We start from the raw sequence: 21,131 nt of genomic DNA, 5'->3' as shown, positions 1-21,131 counted from the left end.
ACTGTGTAGTTTGCCATGTTGGAAACATGGGTTCCATTCCTGACTGTCTGTAGTAACCTTGCATAAGCTGTATGTTTTCAGATAGGGGAACTTGAACAATGTATTGAAGATGAGGCCATAGGCTTCTACAGTTGCATTATAATATTTTTATATTGTTTTCTATCCCATGGGTTCTCAATCTGGAGGTCATGAACATCCTCCTTTTCTTCTGGCTAAGTGGGAGGAGGGTCCTAAACTTTTTCTGTTGTAACAAACGGTTCACGGAGGGAAAAGGTTGAAAACCATTGCTCTGTCCTTGTTTTAATTCAATCTAAATTTGTGCTTATTTGGTTGAGCATCACTGTGCATCAGTTTTCATCAGGTTGTTCTAAATGAACCCATTTAGGATTTTACCTTGCATTGTTACAGTTCATTTAGAACACATTAGTGTGTACAAGTAGTTCAAATGGTTATTTCCGATGTACATTCCTTGTACTTCTTTACACGGACTTAATCTGCCAGGCTGTTGTCCAAATGCTTCTTTGCAATCTCTATCCTCCCACTGTCTCTCTGTTTCTCATATAAACAAGAAATTCTTTAGGTATATCTTTGATTTGTGCTTCAAATTCTCAAATAGCCCTCCTAGTTTCAGTTATATGAAGCTAGCCCTCCTAGTTTCAATTATATGCTGTATCATATGCTCCTTTTTAATGGATACACTTTACAGAGACTTACATGTTTTAGCTTGAATAAACTCTTGTGCCTTTTCAATTAGCCCTATCATTTTTCTGTGCCTTTCTGCTTTCTTTCTTCAGTGTCTATTTGTATATTTATGTATAGTATGCATGTCTGTACGCATATAGCTTGCATAACTCTCATGAACGAGCATACATCTCTATTTGTCTGTATTTGTAGTTTTGTTTGTCCACAATCTGTATATGCAATGGTGTTGTAACCATGTTGGTCCCAGGATATAGAGACACAATACAGGGGAAGGTATATCGCTTATTTATGTTGGTGAGAGAGATAAGCTTTCAGGCTAACACAGCGCTCTTCTTCAGAGTAACAGAGCTCTTCTTACCAACACAAGTTGGTCCAATAAGATATTACCTCACACACCTTATGTGGTATTACCTCACATGCAGCAAGTCTCTGACAGTGTACAGCACATGTATCAACCTCTCTGTACGTTCATTTGCATCCACATATACAGTGCATGTCTGTGCCTTTGTACACAGTGTAAGTGTGTGTGCCTTCATATCCCCATCATACTATGTTTAGTTTGCATCTGTCCCCACATGCAGTGCGCGACACTGTGCAGCATGTGTATCCCCGTTCTTGGCATGGCCCTGGATGCAGTTTACATGTCTGCATGACCCGCATTTCTCTGGTGCCTGTCAGACAGCGTTTAGTGTATGTTTGTGTGCCTTTGTGCACCCCACACCCCCCATCTCCCTGGGTCATTTTAGTGCCCCCAGTACAATATGCATGTCATTATGTCCCACCCACAAACCTCCCTAGGGGCAGTGCACTTGCTTCTGCCACCCTCTCCCCAAGTGCACTGTTAGTACCTCCCAAGATACAGGGCACAGCAATGGCCTGTTCAATGCACGGCACTCATTGTGCCCCCCCTTTCTACCTGGGCCGAGTCCCATCCCCCCAGTGCAGCGCTCCTGCCCCAGGCGCTGACCACCCCCGTCCAGGAGCAGCTTCCCGAGCCCCAGGGGCAGTATCGATGCTCACAGCTGTTCGGCGCGTCCCTATCTGTTGACAGGCAGTGCCCTGGCCCGGGTGCGGCCCGGCCGTGGCCCGGGTGCGGCCGTGGCCCCGGCCTGCCAGGCTGCGCCCGAACTCGGGGTGCAGGTCCCCTCCCGCCGGAGGGGAGGGGCGGGGCGGGAACCCGCGGGTCTCCCTGCCCCGCTCCCTGGGCGGCCCCTCCCGTCTGCGCGGGGTAAGGGGTGGCGGGACGGGGTGGGGGCCGGGCCGGTTCCAGAGAAAGAGGAGGAGACTCGGGCTCCGGCCCGAGCAGCGCCCGCAGCAGCCGGTCCCGGCCCGGGGGAGGCGGCCAGGCCGGGGCGAGCTGAGCCCAGGAGCGGCTGTGCCCCGCGGGGAGGGGGAGTGGGCGCCGGGCCGGGCGGGGAGCGGGCGCGGGTCGCTACTCACTCTCGTCGGGCAGCTGATCCAGCTCCGCCATCTTGAACGAGCCGCGCCGCTTTTTCAAAGGCTGCCTGTCGCGGTGCATTGTGGGGAGGGGTCTGGGCCGTGCGCGAGGCGGCGCTGGCGGCCCGGGCTGCTCGAACCCGTCGGGAAGCGCTTGTGCCGCCGGCCGGGCTGCTGCCGCGGCGGAGGCGGCGCGCGGGGCGAGACCAGAGGGCTGGGCGCGGGGGGCAGCGGAGCCGGCTACGGCAGCCCCGGCGTCTCCTGCTTCCAGGCAGCGCGCACCGCTCTCAGCCTGAGCGCGTCACAGCAGCTGCAGGGCTCTGCACCCTTATTATTGGTAAGCACCGTCCCTCTCCCCACGCTGAACAATTTGCTGGGGTCTGTCCCCCCTCCCCCCCGTTTTATTGTAGAGGGAGGGTGCCTTGGAGCTGGGCACCCTGAATTTAGGGAGACAGGAGCCGCTTTTCGTACTGTTATCGTTCAAGAGCCACGGTCCAGTTCTAAGCATCCCTCCCTAGTCCCTGGTTTTCCAAATAATGCTCCCTCCCCCCTCTCCAAACGGTTCCCCACCCAGCTTATTTGCCCTCCTCCCAGCGAGCTGGTGACATGAGGCTGGCAGGTGACGCTGCTACGTGGCACTGCAGGGGCAAGCGAATCAATTTAGTTTTTAGAACATGAGAGTGGCCCTACTAGGTCAGCCTAACGGTCCACCTAGGGCAGCGGCTCTCAAACGTCATTGCACCATGCCTCCCTTCTGACAACAAAATTACTACCTGGCCCCCACTGGGGAGAAGAGCCCGACCCCGAGCCCCATCGCCCTGAGTGAGGGTAGAGCTCGGGCTTCAGCTTCAGTCCTGGCTCCCAGCAAGTCTAAGGGTAGCCCTGGCGACCCCATTGAAATGGAGTTGTCACACAATTTGGGGTCCCAACACACAGTTTGAGAACTCCTGCTCTAGGGCCTACTCTCAACCTCATCTCCTTGACTCTGCTTGCCCATATGCATGTGTGCAGGATGTCTATAGTAAGTGGTACTGACTGTCCTGCACTTCTAGTGGGATCTCAAGAGCATTGGCTATCCTGCCTAGTAGCTCTTGAAACTGACCATAGTCATCTGGTGAGGAGGAGAATGTTGATGACACAGCCACATCTAAGGCCAACGAAGGGTCCGTTGGCACTGTCTACCCCCGGTTCCAAGTGTTTACGAAGGATGGGGTGGTAATAGAGGAGAGTCCTCCTGTGTTGAAATAGTGAGGGCATAAGCTCTAGTATGGCCAACCTGGTTGATCCTGTTGTGTCAGTGCCTAAGGAACTAGATACCAGGGGCTCCTTGGCTGAGGTAAAGGAGGGAACTGCCACAGTGCCCTTGGAAACCTCTGGTAGTACTGGCTCCAGAATGGAAACGGCAGACTATGTCAAACAGCCAAATCCTCAGACTCAGAAAAACTGGAGTCTGCACGAACTGTGGTGCCAATGGAGCGGTCGGAAGGGGATGCATTAAAGGGGTATGGCCAATGCAGGAGAGGGGGCCCTCTGAGCAGGTGAGCGCACTGGAACACAGGGAGACCTCACTCTTTCCAGGGCAAACAGTTTCGTGAGGTCCAGGATCACTGCCAAGTCTTCCCAGAGTTAGTGATTACCAGTCCTGGTCCCAGCCAGAAACTGGGTAAGGGATGTGTCTCTGGACCAACAATTCACAGGATGCTGGTAGAGCTGAAGCAGGAGGGGTACATGGTTCCAGAACCAGGACTGGTGGATCCAGTGAACAGATAAGCAGCCTCTTACTGCTCTTGTGAGCCTTGGAGTACATTGCTCCTCAGTGGCCAGAACTCATGGATGATGCAGCGTCCTTCTTGGATTTGGAGGAAGACTTACTGTGGGGTCCATAGCACTGGTACTAACGGAGCTGGACAGAGGCTCCATGGTAGGGGGAGTGCTCTTAGATTGTTCAGACTGACGTATGGGGTGGGGGGTTCCCCCCGGCTAGGATCTGATTGCAACCCCATGGTAACCTCCACGAGGTGGTGTTCGAGGCAAAGAGCTCGGCCTTCCCATGTACGAACAGGGAGGAAAAGGCAGATACTGAACATGGATGCAGTGTGGGCTTCCCCTAAACCATAGAGTGTTGGAGCTCGTTGCTCATGGGAAACATGCAAGGGCAGGAAGTGCAGACTTTGAATCCCAATGTCTTCGGCATAATCCAGTACCCAGATCCTAATGCTGGAAAGGGGGGAGGGTGGGAATTGTTTGGCTGGAAAACTGCCAAAGCGGCATCCCAAGTCCTTAATCCTATAAAACTTCTAGGAACTAGAAAATTACTGTAAAAACAATAAAATCCTAACTTTGAACAACAGTAAAATCAGTTTTTCTATAAAGTTTGGAAAATGGGCAAGAGGACAGCAGAAGCTCTGATGCGGACCGTGAGAAGGAACTCAGCAGAAGCTCTGACACAGTGGTGAGAAGGAACTGGAGACATGGTCTGTCTGCCCTGCTCTTTATCACCTTGGGCGAAACCATGAGGCAGTACGAGGGTGCCTGCGCAGATTGATGAGCAATACTGTACTGTTTTGAAAAAGCTCTGGCTCCAGGTGCATGCACATACCCCTCAGTGGAATACAGTAGGAATCCTCACTTGAAAAAGAAAGGTGGATTTGTACTGTTTGCCTAATTTCACACATTTGGATCCTTTATATGTGAGGCTTAAATAGCTGAAGTTATGAAAAATTCTGCAGTATGTAAGAGTAACTACTGTGATCTATGTGTTTTGGGAAGAAGATAGGAGGGGTTTTTCCAACAAACAGTGTGCTTAAAAGCAGTTTAGTTGAACAGAATAAACATCATTAGCAGGACAGACACAACAGTCTGAAACTTAGCATCCAGTCTCCATCTAATAATTCAGAAAAAATATTATCTACAAAGAGAACTATTTAGCAGCCATTCTTCCCCTTATCTTCCAGTGACTGAGATGTATCAGCACAAACATTGCACAGTATGAAATGAAGTGATTGGAGCCAGGAGATGCCAATGGAGATGGTTAGTTTAACTGCATTGTTTTATGAAGTGTTTGCATCAAATATATCAATAGAGAACATCTGATCATTATAGTTACACTGGTTATTACGGCAGAGAATACTTTTAATCAAATGACTCACCTTGAGTAATATAGAAATAAGTGCACAAACAGCAGCAATATTTTGAGTCGAAAAACTGTTCAGTTTTATTTGTTGTAAGAATATTTTCACTATTAAATGTTGAGTTGAGGTTCACAAAGCCCTGCAGGTCAAGATGTTCTAGGACAATCACTGCATGGATGTTTGCTTGTTTAGGATACCAGGAGTCTTTGATTTTAGACTATGGGTTAGTCTATGCAGTGAGGGACAGCCCATGGTGGTGAATCACAGACTCTGGATCTACAGACTCAGACTCACACAACAGTGTTAAAAATAACTGTGTAAACGTTCAGGTGCAGGCTCTGAAGCCTAGCAGCCTGCTTCTAGCTGTGTAGACATACCTTATGTTGTCCTGGAACCAAAGAAATTCAGAATTAAGGTTGAAACTGTCCATACCTCACCATTTCCCCTCCTTATTATAATAAGTGTGGAATATGAAATTGTTCCCTGTTTGGTAAAACATGTAATTTTTAAGCAAAATGGATTCTATGAAGGGTATACTTTAAATGTAGGATTTCCTTGGTTGTGTGGGCTAAGTTATGCTTTTAGCTACTTTTCAATTCTCACCCCCCCTTTTTTTTAATTGTTAATTTTCTTTAAAAGATGCTATGGGGGCTTGGATTTTGTACCAAAAGAGTGACAACTGAAGTTGTGGCAGAGTGTTTGACTGCTTCACACAGATAAGATGTTTGATTAATGACAATTAAATATCTTGAAAAAACTTCAGCTGAAACATAATTCTAAGTTGCAACTGGTAGCCATGCCTTAAGTGAAGAAGTCATCTACTTGGAAGTTTCCAATATAAAAATTTAGCTTGGCTTCTGGCAAAATTTTTCATGGAAGTAGGAATTTGTATTCCCAGGAGTGGAAAAAGGTGACTAGTAACTTGTTTGACGGGTACATTGGTGCTAGAACTTAGTCTCCTGTACATGTTAAAAGGGCTCTGTATTCTCTTCTACTACATTTAATCCAAGTGTAAAGGCACACACAGATAGGCCATCTATGCATGATATTCCCTGCTATTGCAGATAGGGAAAATAATATTTGTTTATGAACATCCAGCCCCCCAGGAGACAATTACAAGGCAACTAAAAGTGCCATATGTGTTTTTTTAAAAATGAAGGCATGGACTTGCACATTCCAACTGACATTTTAAAAGGTAACCTGTAATTTTTGTTTTTGCTCCTCTCCTATAAAACAGGGTCCCCCGTCCCCCCACTTGTTTTGCCATCTTAGAAATATCAACCTGCCAACTCTGGTTTTGGACTAGCTGGGGTGGCCTCTATTAAGTCTGTCCCATTGGATCTTGGTGGCAAAGACACCAGCAGTTGCCAGCCCTCACTGGAGCTAGACTGGAGGGAAATTTTAGGGGGGAAAGCCTTCTGTAGACACAGTCAAATGGTCAACAACTGTTGTTAGGACATTAAATTTCTAATATAAAAAAAATAGTACAATAAAACCCTTTTTTTTAAAAAAAAAAAAAACAACACACACACTTCCAGAGTTTCCACATCCCCCTTTGCTGGTCATCTTTAAGTTATTAGATCACAGGCTACAAATCAGCTGGACATTTCTATAATGTTCCATTCCTTCAGCTGCAGTTGCTGCTGTTACAGATTTTGTAAAACACATCCCTGTTACACAGTATGTCACAAGAGTAAAGAATAACTACTTTATAATTTGGATTTCAGCATTAACAAGTTTTTACCTTTTGGCCTTTCAAGCTACTATACCAGTGCATTCAAGCATTTTATGCCTTTTCATTTCTTGTGTATATGGTATTTTCTACAAAATGCTACATACATGGAAAAATACTATCAGTCAGGTCAGGTGTAGTTTCTGCCGGCATTTGATGATCACAGTTCTTAGGCCCCACACCTGAGCTATTCGTTTTGACTGTTCATGTCCTTTTATAGCATTTAAAAAATGCCAGCAGCTTACATTCAAATGGTACCACGTGTTGTCATAGAGAGGAAAGGGGAAAACCTGAATGAAGATTTCAGATTCAAGCTTTTTGGCATGACAATGGCCCCATTTGTACTGACACACAAATTATAGTGAAAAAACAGATGTCCACAGTACTAGCAATCTATCAGTCCATCATTAGATGTTGCTGACCACCTACCTGATACAGATGAGAGATTCTGTATAAATTGGCTTTGCTTATTCCTTTAAGAGGAATAAAGAGTCATGACAGGTTATTGCACTTAATGGCCTGAACATCATCCTGAAGTTCCCCGGAGCCCACTCATCACCCCTGTTTTTCAACTATGCAAGACACTGAGATAATGAAAATCCCTGTATTTCGACTATTACCAATGTGTTCTACATCTCTTTGTTGCATATAGTGCAGATGATGTTATTTCCCGGGGGCTGAAAAAAATTAGCTCAACACTTATCCTAGGGAAGATGGCGATGATGGGAGGAACAACACACTTCGTGTCAGGAACCGAATGCTCTCTGGTCAGTAACAGTACTCTTGATGGACATTCTAGTGCAAGCTCTTTATCCTGCTGTATTCACCACTGTTCTAGGCCATTCAACAGAGGCTAGAAATACTTTGTTTCACTTGTGACTAGCCAGGAGACTATGCTCTTTTCCTGGAGAGGCTTGCCACCTCTAGGACTACTACGCCACGTTCTCAGTGGAAATGAATGTAATGGCCATACAGTAACTGAAGCCAGTTCATCATTCAGCATCCTGCCTCAGAATTGGGATAGATAAGACCAGTGCTCCACACTTTTTAGTGGCGCCTGATCCAATTCCAGATGTATTTCAAGGTGTTGGACCCTGATCTTTAAAGCTTTGAATGAACTAGGGACAAGTATCTCTGATTACCTCTCCCTCAAGTACCTGCAGTTAATACAAAAATTGCTGCTGATTGTCTGTAGGCACTGAATTCTTGGTAGAAGGCTTCAAGCTGTAGAATTCCCCCTCCTAAATTATCTCTGTACTTTAGCTTCTTCTGTTTTCATAGGGTTTCTTTTTCCTCCACAACTGAGATACAAAATGGTTCTGCTACTCAGAATAGCAACTAAAACAAGCACAGGATATGAAATCTAGCTCTTTGTTCGTGTTATGCTTATGCCACCTAGAAACTACGGTAATAGATGCTTTTAAGCCAAGAAAAAATAGGCAGACAGTAAATTTTAGACTACAGTGCATGAAGGTAGACACAAAAAAACAAAACAAAAAACTTCAGGACAAAAATAGCAAATTGTGTCTTTATAGCTAGAGCTTAAATTTATTTATATTTTAATCTTGTTATTTTAGGAGTGGGGAAGACAGCTGAGCAGATCTAACTTTCCCTTTTCTTACTCCCAAATCAGTAGAATATTGAACTTAGTGCCCAAAACTTTGAAAGCAAAAAACCACTTGTTTCAGGGGCCAATCCTGCAAAAAGCAGAGTACCCTCTGTGTTTCATAGATTTCAGTGATATTGGCACCTTGCAGGGTCAGGCTTTGGGTGAAATGGATTTTCCATGCTTTTAGATTAGAGCAGCCCGCAGGAAAACTGCCATAGCAATGTTAGTTTAGCCACACCAGATGTTGTTACCAGTCTTCTACATGCCAGTGTATGAATGAAATGGAAATACTTTTTGGGAGGTAGACCAGTATTTGTTCAAAGGCAGAAACCCAAGCAAGCTACTGGCCAGATGTATGTAGTCCAGGGGTTCTCAAACTGTGGCTCGGGACTCCAAAGTGAGGTCACCAGGAGTGGTGGGGCGCAGGCTTTGTCCCCCTTTCCCCCTCCCCCCATGGGCGGTGGGGCTTGGGTGGGCTCAGGCTTTGGTCACCCCCCTCCTGGAGTCATGTAGTAATTTTTGTCATCAGGAGGGGGTCGCGGTGCAATGAAGTTAGAGAACCCCGATGTAGTCCATCACAGTGGAAACATCGTTCGTTATAGTCAAAGACATAGCAGAAGGGATGCAAGATGTAGAAAAGAAATGTAACAACTCAGAGTTGGAGGCCCTTTAGTCACACAAGTATTTTCCCTTTCATTTATGTACACAGTGATGATTTTCTTTAAAAAACAAAACAAAAACAAAACTTTGTCCATAGGCTTTAATACTAAAGTGGTTTAAAGGGGAAGGATGGAAGTGTGGTTAAGGTATTAACCTGGCGCACTTAAGAGAACTGGGTTCTAATTCCTGTCTCAGCCGGAGACCTCCCAAGGGAATGTGGGCAAGTCACTTACCCTCTGTAGTCTAGTTTTCATCTGTAAAAGGGACATATTTCCCTTTCTGCCTTGTCCATTTAGATTATAAACTCTTAAAGGCAGAGACTCTCTCTTACCATGTGTTTAAGCTAGGCACTGTACAATGACCAGTCTCAGCTGGGCCCTCTAACACTACCATAATACAAATAAATACCAGATTTATTCTTAAATTGCTTCTGCTATAGTTCTCCTAATTCAGAAAATTCTTCACTTGGTAATACTTGCATAATTTCTTCCCAGCATATTTCAATTGGAATCATTCCTATTTTGATCTAAACTCCTTAACCCTCCAAAAAACAATCTTATTTAACTCTACAGTTCCTTCTTTGAGAGTATTATGGTCAAGTGCTGCCCTGTACTTACTCAACAAGTCTGTTCCCTGCATTTATTCCAAGTCTTATCTGGTATTTTAGTGACAAAATAGGTCTGCTATGTTTTTCCTCTCATGTTAGTCCTGCACAGCCAGTACAGTTACAGGAAAATGATTTACTCTGGTCCACACCGTCAAAGAGGGGCTGATTATCATTTACACTAAGGCACTCTTATGCCACGCTGGCAATAGAATTACATGTATACCCACAGTAAGGCCCTTCACATTGCTCTGGAAGTAAAAGGAACTTTGGGAGAATGAGGCGCAGAGCTTTTTATCACTGATGGGGATATGAGCCCAAAAATCACAATTTTCTGATTCCAGGTTGGGTATACAAGGCTGACATTTAGGATTTTTTAAAAAAAACTTGTCAACTGAGCAACTTTGGCATGAAGTTAAGACAGTCAACATAAAGCCCCACAAAGCCAATTATTCAGAGCAGAAACATACCAGTGTTCAAGGGTTCCGTTCATTTGATTTGACCTATAGGAAGTTGCAAGGTAAAATAAAATCACTGTGTTCAAGCTTATGATAGTTGGGATACACTGTAAGTCTTTAATTATTAAACAGAATATGCACTGGAGAAATATTTTCAAACTCAAATTCCATTCTGTAATGGAGATTTCATTGGACTGCAACCTGCTAACAAAGACTTACAATAAAGGACACTCCAGTGTTTGTCATAATTAGTTTCCCCACCTATTCCCTTAACTCTTTGCAATACTCCTCTTACCCTGGAAGGGGGAAGAGGCTGCTGCTGCACTCAGAGGAAGCCCTTGGCTTCCCAGTTTCTCATGTACCTGCGCTTTGTTCCCCATCTCCTTTTCTGAAAGGAGCAACCAATCAGGGGCCCCTCTCTCTCAAAAAAAAAATAAAAAAATCTTACAGTACCAGCTGCTCTTATTTCCTTCAACGTTTCCTTCCCATAGAGCAACAGCAGCTCTCTGTTCCCTCTATTGGCTCTTCATTCCCCTTATTCATTCAGTCCCAGCTCCAGCAGAAGCAGCCATGTAGGCAGCCGTCAGCCTTGAAACTCCTCTTTCAAAGGCAGTGGGACACCCCATGCGTTAGGAAGTGGATCTGCGGTTTCCACACAAGTATCTAACGACTGGAATGCAACAAACCCAACGGGAACTGTACTCTGTCTCTGCTGGTTTTTCTTTCACTGCGGGGCAGGGATGGATCTCACTGCCCATGCAGCACTGCCCCACGCCCCTGATTTTGAGTTGCAGGTAAGGGCTCCAATACAAACACTTCAGAAAAAAAATCTCCCACCAGCAAGCAATTGAAAATCCCAGTGGATAATCCAATTTTACAATTCTACTCAGAACCATTGTGCACGGAACCCCAATAAGTCAGAGGCAGCAATTAACATAGTTTGCCTTGCTTGTTGCAGTAGCAACTGCCACTGTTCTTAGAACACTAATTGCAATCACACCAACTTCATTATGTAAAAATCTGGTCCACACTCTAAAAATCAAGCATTTTATCATTACTGTGGCTGCAGGCATTATGATATACATATTAGAACACTGCCCTGAATATGGACTTTCCTCTGTTGAGATTCAGCAAATTTAAAATGTATGTATTTTAGCCCTCAACATGTGTAGTTTGTGAATGAGTCACAGAAACAGGGTTATTAGTTATTTACTCCATGTTTTACGCTGCGTATATCAAAACAATGCAGAAATGGATAGCTCAGGATATTACATAAGCAACATTTCAACACTAAGTCACCATGATCAAAAATCATGCCAGGTTGTTTTGTGGTCTATGGGAAGTGAGTTGGTCTCTCCCTGGATTCAAGAGAAATACCCACATCTCAAAAACTACCATGTTTAGAACTAAAGGCATCTTCTGTTTACAGTCGCTCAAGAGTGGTCAAGGACAAAATTGGCCATGGAGACTGAACCTGCATTTCAGCTGAGGTCAGGACAAGGGAAGCCTGCTGTACCCATGCAACCATTTGTTCTGTGGATCAAAAGAACATCAGTCTACAGCAGTGGTTCTCAAACTGGGATTTGTGAAATATTACAGGGGGTTCTCGGGAAAAAAATCCCTAATGGTGGACAGAACTGTCACTAGGGACCCCAGGCAGCACAGGGCCAGCATCCCGGAGCCCCTGGATTTCCAAGAGCTAAGCAGATCAAAGCAAGCATATCTATCACAGTGAGGAGATTTAAACTTCAAGACTCCTTCTAAGAAGCAAACAAAGGGAGGCAGATATTTTTTGTTTTTAAAATTAAATAGGCAGCTAGTATTGTTTTTAAAATTACTATGAGGAACAAGTTTAAGCTTTGTTGTAACATGCGTCGTTTGCCTGGATTGCTCAAGACCTGAATCCTTGTGTAGGAGGAACTCTTTGAGTTGCCTTCTTAAATAGCTTCATGCTGTTTTGCATCTGATACTCCTTGATGAAACATAGAAGCAGTGTCTTATAACAGGCTTATTAAAAGTGATACAAGCTACGAAAGTGAGGTCTTACAAGAGCGTTGCCATTTTCATAATGTAATACAAATACTGTAATGATAAATAGTGTGAAATAAGCATGTCATAAAAACAAATTTTGTATTTCCAAGATCACTGCTTTTATAATTTATACTTAGGTAAAGGAGAAAATCCCTGGAAATATTCATTTTTAGGAGGGGGTTCGCGAGACTTGACATTTTAGTGAAAGGGGTTCACAGGTTGTTAAAGTTTGGGAACCACTGGTCTGCAAGAATGACCACACACCCTAAATCACATGAAAAATTGGTATTTAAGGAGGTTTGTTGAGGCTAACACTGAACAAAACATAGCAACATGTGTTGGTGCTTTCCATGGACATTTACCACATTTGGCCTTGGATTAATCAGGAACTGCTTACTACTACCACCACCGACTGTTCACGGGGAAAAAAAATCTCAATGGGCAGTCCAAGTTTTCATTCCAACGTGGATTGTGAGATGCCTCCACAGGTTTTAATGTTCAGTGTTTATATTTAGAGAGACATGGCGTGTTTAAAAGCATTACAAAAGAATACATTGAAACAATTAAAGCAATTCAATCATTTTGCAACATAAAAATAAAAGTTGTTCATATGAAATTAGCTTTTATTTTTACCTCAAAATAAATGGACGTTTAACATTTATTCAAAATCAAAACAGGAAGAGGATATTTTAAACAAGAGGGCAACCTTTTTTTAAATAGCGCAACTATTTGTAAACATTCATAAATTCCTTTTCTTCCCCAACTCCATTTGGCTAAAATCCCCTTCCTTTTCTGTTTTTTGGTCTACCCTCAATTCAAAGACACACTTGATAGCCCAAAAAATTAGAAGTGGCTTAAAACAAAACCAGGTATTCATTCTCATCAGAACTCAGTTCCATGTGCTGCCACATATATATAAAAACCTCTTACTAAAGTGATTTACTAAATCTGGATTTAGTAACCTCTTCTGCAACTTAGCTCTTTGATACCTTGATAAGGGAAGTCAATGCTTAAGCAGGTCAGAAGTCAGCACTAGAATGTAACTACATAATAACTCGTTAACAAGGCTTCTAAATAGGGTTCACCAGAGTGATGTTTTATAGTTGAACTTCAGTTTCAGCAGGTACTTCAGATTTACCTGAGCAACATCATAGACAATATATCTGGGAAGGAAACAGTGAGTTAAGGAACAGCTACTATAAAATAACAATATAAACATAACTTGGACTTCAACAGTATTTGAGTCTTGCCCTATGCAGATCTGAATGTAAAAGCAAGCTCCTGATGTCAAATTCAAGGTATATGCCAGCATTTCTGCTTATGTATTAGAACATTCCACACCCCCACCCCACATTTTGTTTCCTTTTTAGTTTGCAATGTGTGAAACAGAAGTCTACGTTCCATAAAATTCTGACAATATCAACAAAAGGAACAGTGCTAGACTCTGCAAATACTATAGGAAAATCAGCTTCAGCCTAAACTAATAATGAACTCAGAAAAGCAGAACCGAACACCAAAATTAGGCACACCTAATTTCCTGACCCCACACAACCTTATTCCCCTCTCTGAATCAGAGCATATTATGTTAATTGCTTACTTCAGAGCTCTGATCCAAAATCAGGAATAGGCAGAGATACCAGATGGGAGAAGCACTAAAGAAAGTGTGATGGGAATCTCAAGAGACACACTGACTTGGACCAGGGACTGCGTTTGCTGAAGATTATGCTTAGCCAGTAGAAAAGGAGTACTTGTGGCACCTTAGAGACTATCCAATTTATTTGAGCATAAGCTTTTGTGAGCTACAGCTCACTTCATCGGATGCATACTTGCATAAACTGAGCCACTAAGCTTGGTTTCCTGTAGGTGAGACCTACAGGAAACCAAGCTTACTTTACCGAGGAAGGAGGTGAGCGGCTCGGTTTATGCAAGTATGCATCCGACGAAGTGAGCTGTAGCTCATGAAAGCTTATGCTCAAATAAATTGGTTAGTCTCTAAGGTGCCACAAGTACTCCTTTTCTTTTTGCTAATACAGACTAACACAGCTGTTACTATGAAACCTGTTTAGCCAATACTATTCTCGTCTGCCGGGACCTCATGGTGCCAAGTCACACGCTCAGTCCAAATATCAGGGACAAAGAAAAAGGTGTGGTCTGAACATGGGACTAGGGATCAGGAATTCCTGAATACTAATCATAACCCTCTTACTATTTTCCAGTGTGAAGCCAGCCATTTAATCTGTCTCAGTTCCCCATCTATAAAAACAGGGAATACTTGCTGGCCTCACAGAGGGACTGAAAATGAAAAACAGTGCAATTGTTGGCATTGCTAAAATGGACTGACACAGCCTGTATCATAGTTATTATGTTACTAAGTTTCATTAGACAAATAAGGCAGTTCACCTTGTCTGTTAATTTTCTCAACTCTTAATGCTACAAACCTACTTCTAAGATGATGACTCCTAAGGGCAAGTCTACACCACAGCATTACAAGTCTGGTGAAGACACGCTACGCCGATGGGAGAGCGCTCTCCTGTTGGCAGAATTACTTCATCCTTGTTGAGAAGTGGAAGCTACGTTGGCAGGAGAGCATCTCCCGCCGACATAGCACTGGTATGGACAGCGCAAAACTGGAGGTGCTTTTTCACACCCCATAGCAACGTAAATTATATCTATTTAGGCTGTAGCATAGACCTGCCCTATACTAGATTAAACAAATACTCACTAAATCTGCTGTAGATTAAAACTAATAGTGACAAGCTGAATGAGTAGCACATTAGTTGACTTGAATAAAGTTACAATTCCATTTCATGTTGTCAACTGAACTAAGACAGGAGCGATATTAAAAGCCAAAGTTGCCATATGCTCCCTGCTGCCAGCTCTTGAGATAGACAGCCTTGTGGTGAAACAATTCACCCAAGAGCAGTCAGCTGAGTTTCTGACCGGTCTAGAGATTGTTAATTTAAGAAGTTATTTGCTTAGTAGGATGGGAGGAAGTGTATCTAGTAGTTAGATCATCTATTTGGGAATCAAGACACACAGGTGCTATCCCTGGTTCGAACACTGACATACCATGAGTGTGGACTAATGAATTCTAGGTCTCAGTTTATCCATCCATCTAGAAATAGTAAAAGGCTAATTCCCCCCCCCCCCCCAAAGTGCTGTGAAGTTTAAATTTAAACTTGTTTACAAAGAGTTCTGTAAGTGCTACAGAAGTGCAAAGTCCTGTAGTTAATATAACTACTCACTGTGTGTACGATTTCTTTTTATGCAGGGTTGATAATGAGAGTTTCTTTAAACATCATTCTAAAATTATTCCCCTTGTAAGAGGGACTCTGCAAATTGTAGCTTGCTAACCACTCCATGAAAGATCTAAAAGAAAAGGCTTCTGTAGCTAAACTTCCTCTACATAATGGTACTTGCTAATAATTCTGCATGTTATAATACAGAGAAGTGCTTTCCAGTTAAAGTGGAACGATAGTAAAGGATACTCATTATATAGAAGACAGGTATCGCTAATTCCAGATGGAATCCCATTCCCTAAAGGAATATCTACACCATCTAGAGTGATGGTGGCTGAAGGATCAGGTGCAGTTTTGCCCAAACCTATGAAAGAGAAAGATAGTGTTAATTATAAGTCTGAAATGTAGGCAAAATCTTGTTTGCTTAGTATTAGAAAAATTCTCACTAATGACAGTGTTACAGTCATTTATACAGTGCAATAGATGTGTATGATACTTTACAGACCATTACAAGCACATACCCCTACTCACAATGGCTTGTCATAAAAGACATTTGGGGAATTGTATGGTATGTCCAAATACAGACTAACATGGCTGCTACTCTGAAACCTATGGTATGTCCAGTCTCTCTGGCATGTAGTTTAAGTTTTCTTATTTCTTCAAAGGAAACTGTGTACAATCGCCAGATTGCCCATTCACACGAAGAGCCCATTTCTGCTTGCACTGAAGTCAGAGGGATCTTATCCAGTTCCCATGTATGTTCACTGGAAATCAAGCGCTTCAGCACAGCCTCACTTGTACTGTAAGCCAGGGATTCTTAACCTTTTTCTTTCTGAGCAACCCCCCACCCACACTATAAAAATTCCATGGCCCAGCTGTGCCAAAACAATTGGTTTTGTGCACAGAAAAGCCAGGACCAGCATTAGGGGGTAGCAAGCATGGCAAGTGCCTGAGGCCCCACACCAAGGACAATATGAAACTAAGTTGCTCAGGCTTTGGCTTCAGCCCTGGGTGATGGGCTTCAGAGCCCCGGGCTGCAGTCCGGTGTGGCAGGACTTTGGCTTTCTGCCCTGGGCCCTAGCGAGTCTAATGCTGGCCACACTTGGCGGTCCCTCTGAAACCTACTCACAGGAGGCCCCGCAGGAGACCCCAGACCTCTGGTTGAGAACCACTGCTGTAAACTACAGATTTATATCCCAAGAGATCTTAAAAGTGACACTGACAGTGTACAGACTATATTAAATATACTATCACCTCACTTTTGGCACTAGTAGTCCATTAGATTGTTATGACTGAAATAATTCAAAATTTAATTTATTTTTCCATTTGTGCTGGCTGCTTGGTTTAATTTCACACATCTTGGACACTTAAAACTGATGGGTCAGATTCACTTTCCAGTCTCTCATACCATTCCCAATACAGAGTATGTTTATATTGTAAAATTTAAATGAAATTAAAATAATGAACTAATTCCTGTTCTTCTGTATAAGCCCCTCCTTGACATACAGTTAATTTGGGGCCTAATTTATACTGTATACTTAAATGAACAGATCTTATGTCAGATCTTTACTAGAGCTTATATCTTTAAAGATCAAAGATGCCTATCAGATCCACGTGAAGCACTTTGTTTTATCAGGGGCATTTGCCATATGTTACTATTCCCCCAACTTTGTGTGGATAATTCTCAAAATTCATTAATTTCCTCTAAATTCTCCTCTACAAATCCCCCAGAAAACAGGAACTCTTTTTTTTTTTAAAGTAGCATTGTAAGAACAGCAATCATTCCAATTCCAGATTTTATCAGTAACAGACAAAACCAGCTATTTATTCCCTGAATATTAAAGACATAAGAACATAAGACTGGCTCTACTGGGTCAGACCAAAGGTCCATCTAGCCCAGTATCCTGTCTTCTGACAGTGGCCAGTGCCAGGTGCCCCAGAGGGAATGAACAGAACAGGTAATCATCAAGTGATCCATTCCCAGTTTCTGGCAAGACATTTTGAAAGTGTTCTACAAAATCCTTTACACTATTGGTCTATCAAGTAACATCCTACCTCCAGCAATGCCCAATACCAGATACTTTAGAGGCAAGTACAAAGCCCCCAAACACACCTACTTTATTGTTCAGTGCTACACTTGGGGGGAAATTCCTGCCTGAACCGTTAGACAGCCAGCTAACATACTATGAAGCAAGAAATCCCTCCCCATCTGAAAATACATAAAATACATTATTGAAGGTAATGTTATCCAATCCTTTTAAAAGATACAGCCATAGCACAAGACTAGACTATTCTTTTCACCAAGCAAAAGCTGTCAAAGTTTGTTACAGTTACCGTCACCCTGATAATTTCTCAACGAAGCTTTACCTTTGACACTGTGTTTTCCCTTGGGCAACTTAGTTATGTGGGAAGCATTCTTTAGCTCATGCCTAGAAAGTAGAAAGAACAACATTTCTAGAGGAGTTGAAGAGAACTTTCTTAATGAAAAATAAAGACATTTTGTTACAATACTATGAAGTTATTTTACATACTATGCCTTTAGAAGGCAACACCATCACAGCTTCCTTCCTTATCATGGTTATTACTATTTATGCTGTTTCTTTTTAAGGCAATATTCTCTATCTACAGCACAAATTTTACTCAAATTATTTGCTTATTTCAGGAGTTTCCAAAATTTTCCTGATTTAAGAATGCTTTTAATTACTTCCAAGCAAACTGCAACAGCTTCTCATTGTCACTTGGATGTAGAAGTTTGCAGCTTAGGTGCTACCTTCTACAACTCTGAGCCAGTTAATAACATACAAGTTACTTACATGTTTCCAAGGGCAACCTCTCCCAGTAAAATTAAGCCTATTGGGTCAGTCTGAGATGTGTGACAGTAGTTGGCACTCTTGGACACCATGTCCGCAAAATAGATACCTTTACCGAACATGTAACCAGTCTGGGAGTGGGAAAGGAAAAAGGTTATCAAAATAAAATCCCAGCTTCAAAGACCAAGTTGATGTTGAAACCATCTGCCTAGAATTCTCTCTGTATTAACTAGAAGAGTAATGCTACAAAACAACTCCCAAGCACTGTTTGAGGTGTAACTTATTGGCAAACTTATAGATATGTTGCTCAGCAACCATTCTTTCTGGACAGCTTGAACAGCATTAAATATTCACAAAGGTCATCTGGCCCCTCCTTATCTAGACAGTCTCTTCTTTAGGCTCTTACCAATAGTGGCCCCAGGAGACCAGATGGATGGAGGGGGCAAAAGGTGTCAAGAGGAACAGAATGAGTGGCACAACAATCATTTTTATGCACTTGTTTAACAAGTAGCATTTTACATACCACAGGAGCTTCAGGTGGAGCTATTCGGAGACCCTGCGAGAAGATGCCAGCAAAGTTGGTAGCGCGGGAGCCATGCCAGAGCAGCTGGCGATTATGAAGCTGTCTGAACGGTTTGTAACGCTGATTTTCTCCTTCACGTTCTATCTTGAAGATCTTTATCATTTTAAAGAGAGAGAAAGGAAAATAAAAATCTCATGGTTAATTGGCGCATGGCAAGATGGTCTGATCCTGAAAATGGGTTAATCTGTGCTAGGAAAGTTAACATACTAAGAGAAGCAAACTTCATACTGTTTTCATACTGTCATAATCTAACTCCAGCAGCCAGTTATCTATAGCAAAGGTTACACCAGGACATTTCATTACACGTTATTTCCCCTAAGTGCTAGGCATAAGCAGACTCAAGGGGGCCCCCCTTTGCTTTTTTAGAATGTGTTGAGGGAAAGGGGGCACCAAAATATTCCTTCGTAGGGTTCCGAGTGGGCTAGCACCACCTCTGTTCCCCAACCCCCTCTACTTTTTATTGCTCACAACTTTCTGAATCATTCTCCTTTGGGGCTGAAATTTTCCAGCTTTCAGGGCAAAAGGTGATTTTCCCCCTGGATTTATTAAGAGACAAATGAAAATAAAGACATCTTGACAGCAAGAAATGTCTAAAAACTTAGATTTGAAAATTCCTCCCCAGCTCGCCTTGAGATTTTGTTGTTATTCACTCATGTAACAAGTACTTTCTATAACAAAAACTCAGTAGTTAATCAACACACAAAAGAGCCATGGAAGAAAGCAAAAGTGTATAAACCAATTTTATACATCTCACTCCCCACCCCTTCAAAACTTACATCCACAACTTTCAGATCATATGCATTATGGGTAGAGGCATGTGTATTCTTCACATACTGCTTTATGATCTTGGCTTCTTCTGAATCTTTATCAATAACCTGGGAGGAAAGAGCAGAACACAAAAGGTTTCCTTTAAAAATGCAGATTAATGTCAGCCTGTTAGGTCATTTTGGGGACTGAAAAATTCATCCTGCAGTTGGTGGCTCCCCCCACTAAATCTCTTATTTATCACTAGGAAAGACATGTCTAGGGCATCGTAAGATGTTTTTTTGGCCAAAATCAAAGGATCATCTCTGTGCAAGTTGAATCTGCTATTGGAGGCTTTGGAGAGACAGGGATATATGGGCTTTCCCATTCCACCCTTCAGGAACACAAACAGGATTAGAATTAAGAGACTTTTTTTGTATAGATGGTGGAGTGAATACAGACATATACAATGATATACTGGGAGCTCAACATGGGGCATGATTTGTTCCCTGCTAGAGTGGAAAGCTGTATTTTTAGTTTACCAGCAGTACCTTATTCATCTGTTATACTCCATACGAATGGGTGCCAAGTTCTTATTCACAGCCAGTGACCACAGTCTACTATTCTATTTCATTTACCTTAATGTTAGTTTTGAGCTTTTCGTAGTTGATGTCAATTGGGTCTTTATCCCCATCTTCATTTCCACCTCTGAGAAGGCTGTAAGCGACCTCAATATCAAGCAGGTTGTCTAACATCTGCACTTTGGCCTGGATAATTTGAAGAGGTTATTTTTCTTGCCATAGGAAAGTCTTTACAGCCTTAAGACCTTGTCCTGCAGTTGCTATGAGCATGTTAATGCCGAGATATTTATAAATGTCTGTGCACCACTGCCACAACACTTGGGTGGCTCACATCAATAAAGCTATCTATAGAACTTTCCTGTTAACAAAAACCCACCTATCTCTTTCATAAAATCAATACAGCACCTAGGCAAATGGATCTGACACTTTTCTTTAAGCTAACCACCCCAGGCTCCAAAGGAGGGTGCAGATTTCAGAAGCCTTCCCCTGTTCTGCTGCCAGCTATGGAGAGTTTAAGCTCCAGAACAGAGAGCTCAAGCAAACTGGCAAGTTTCTTCATCCTCTGCAGAGGGTCATGGGGAGATAAGCAATTTCTCAGACAAGTGGATCCAAGGCTGTGATGTCAAAAGCATTTCAGTATCCATGAGGACTGTGTAGAAGCTACATTAAAACCTGCAATTCCTACTTGAAGGTCAAGCTCTACATCTTTCTCTGCTTTCACAAAGCTAAAAACAAATCCCCTCAGTTTTCCCCTTTTCATTCAGTTTTGCTACTTTAAAACTTTACATCAGTAGATCCTTTGGCAAAGAT

The 21,131-nt window shown here is 42.8% G+C and overlaps 2 protein-coding genes and 1 long non-coding RNA gene across 10 annotated transcripts in view; 1 reads left to right on the top strand and 2 right to left on the bottom strand.

The window, feature by feature from the left end:
• The window catches only part of LIN9 (lin-9 DREAM MuvB core complex component), a 55,388-nt gene extending 53,140 nt beyond the window's left edge, over positions 1-2,248 (bottom strand). The window contains exon 1 of one of the 3 annotated variants that reach the window (XM_073338700.1): positions 2,143-2,248. In XM_073338700.1, coding sequence (XP_073194801.1) covers positions 2,143-2,221 — 79 coding nt within the window. In that variant the 5' untranslated portion in view covers positions 2,222-2,248. The remainder of the gene's footprint in view (positions 1-2,142) is intronic. The other 2 variants (XM_073338699.1, XM_073338701.1) reach the window with 2 other exon arrangements.
• LOC140909433 (uncharacterized) overlaps positions 1,775-21,131 on the top strand; it is a 39,682-nt gene continuing 20,325 nt past the window's right edge. Inside the window, exons 1-4 of one of the 6 annotated variants that reach the window (XR_012158207.1) lie at positions 1,775-2,476; positions 5,094-5,169; positions 7,655-7,769; positions 16,269-16,358. This is a non-coding gene — a long non-coding RNA (uncharacterized lncRNA). Of the gene's footprint in view, positions 2,477-4,512; positions 5,170-7,654; positions 7,770-16,268; positions 16,406-18,811; positions 19,047-21,131 lie in introns of all 6 variants that reach the window. The other 5 variants (XR_012158206.1, XR_012158208.1, XR_012158205.1 and 2 more) reach the window with 5 other exon arrangements.
• Positions 12,816-21,131, bottom strand: part of PARP1 (poly(ADP-ribose) polymerase 1) — a 53,623-nt gene continuing 45,307 nt past the window's right edge. The window contains exons 17-23 of the mRNA XM_073338698.1: positions 20,379-20,507; positions 19,773-19,871; positions 18,937-19,089; positions 18,417-18,544; positions 17,971-18,032; positions 15,853-15,967; positions 12,816-13,527 (exon numbers count right to left, since the gene is read on the bottom strand). Coding sequence (XP_073194799.1) covers positions 13,446-13,527; positions 15,853-15,967; positions 17,971-18,032; positions 18,417-18,544; positions 18,937-19,089; positions 19,773-19,871; positions 20,379-20,507 — 768 coding nt within the window. The 3' untranslated portion in view covers positions 12,816-13,445. The remainder of the gene's footprint in view (positions 13,528-15,852; positions 15,968-17,970; positions 18,033-18,416; positions 18,545-18,936; positions 19,090-19,772; positions 19,872-20,378; positions 20,508-21,131) is intronic.

The sequence above is a fragment of the Lepidochelys kempii genome, chromosome 3 (genome assembly GCF_965140265.1).
Source record: "Lepidochelys kempii isolate rLepKem1 chromosome 3, rLepKem1.hap2, whole genome shotgun sequence".
NCBI lineage: Eukaryota > Metazoa > Chordata > Testudines > Cheloniidae > Lepidochelys > Lepidochelys kempii.
Note: the sequence above shows the minus strand (reverse complement) of the source record. Positions and strands in the feature narration are given on the sequence as shown.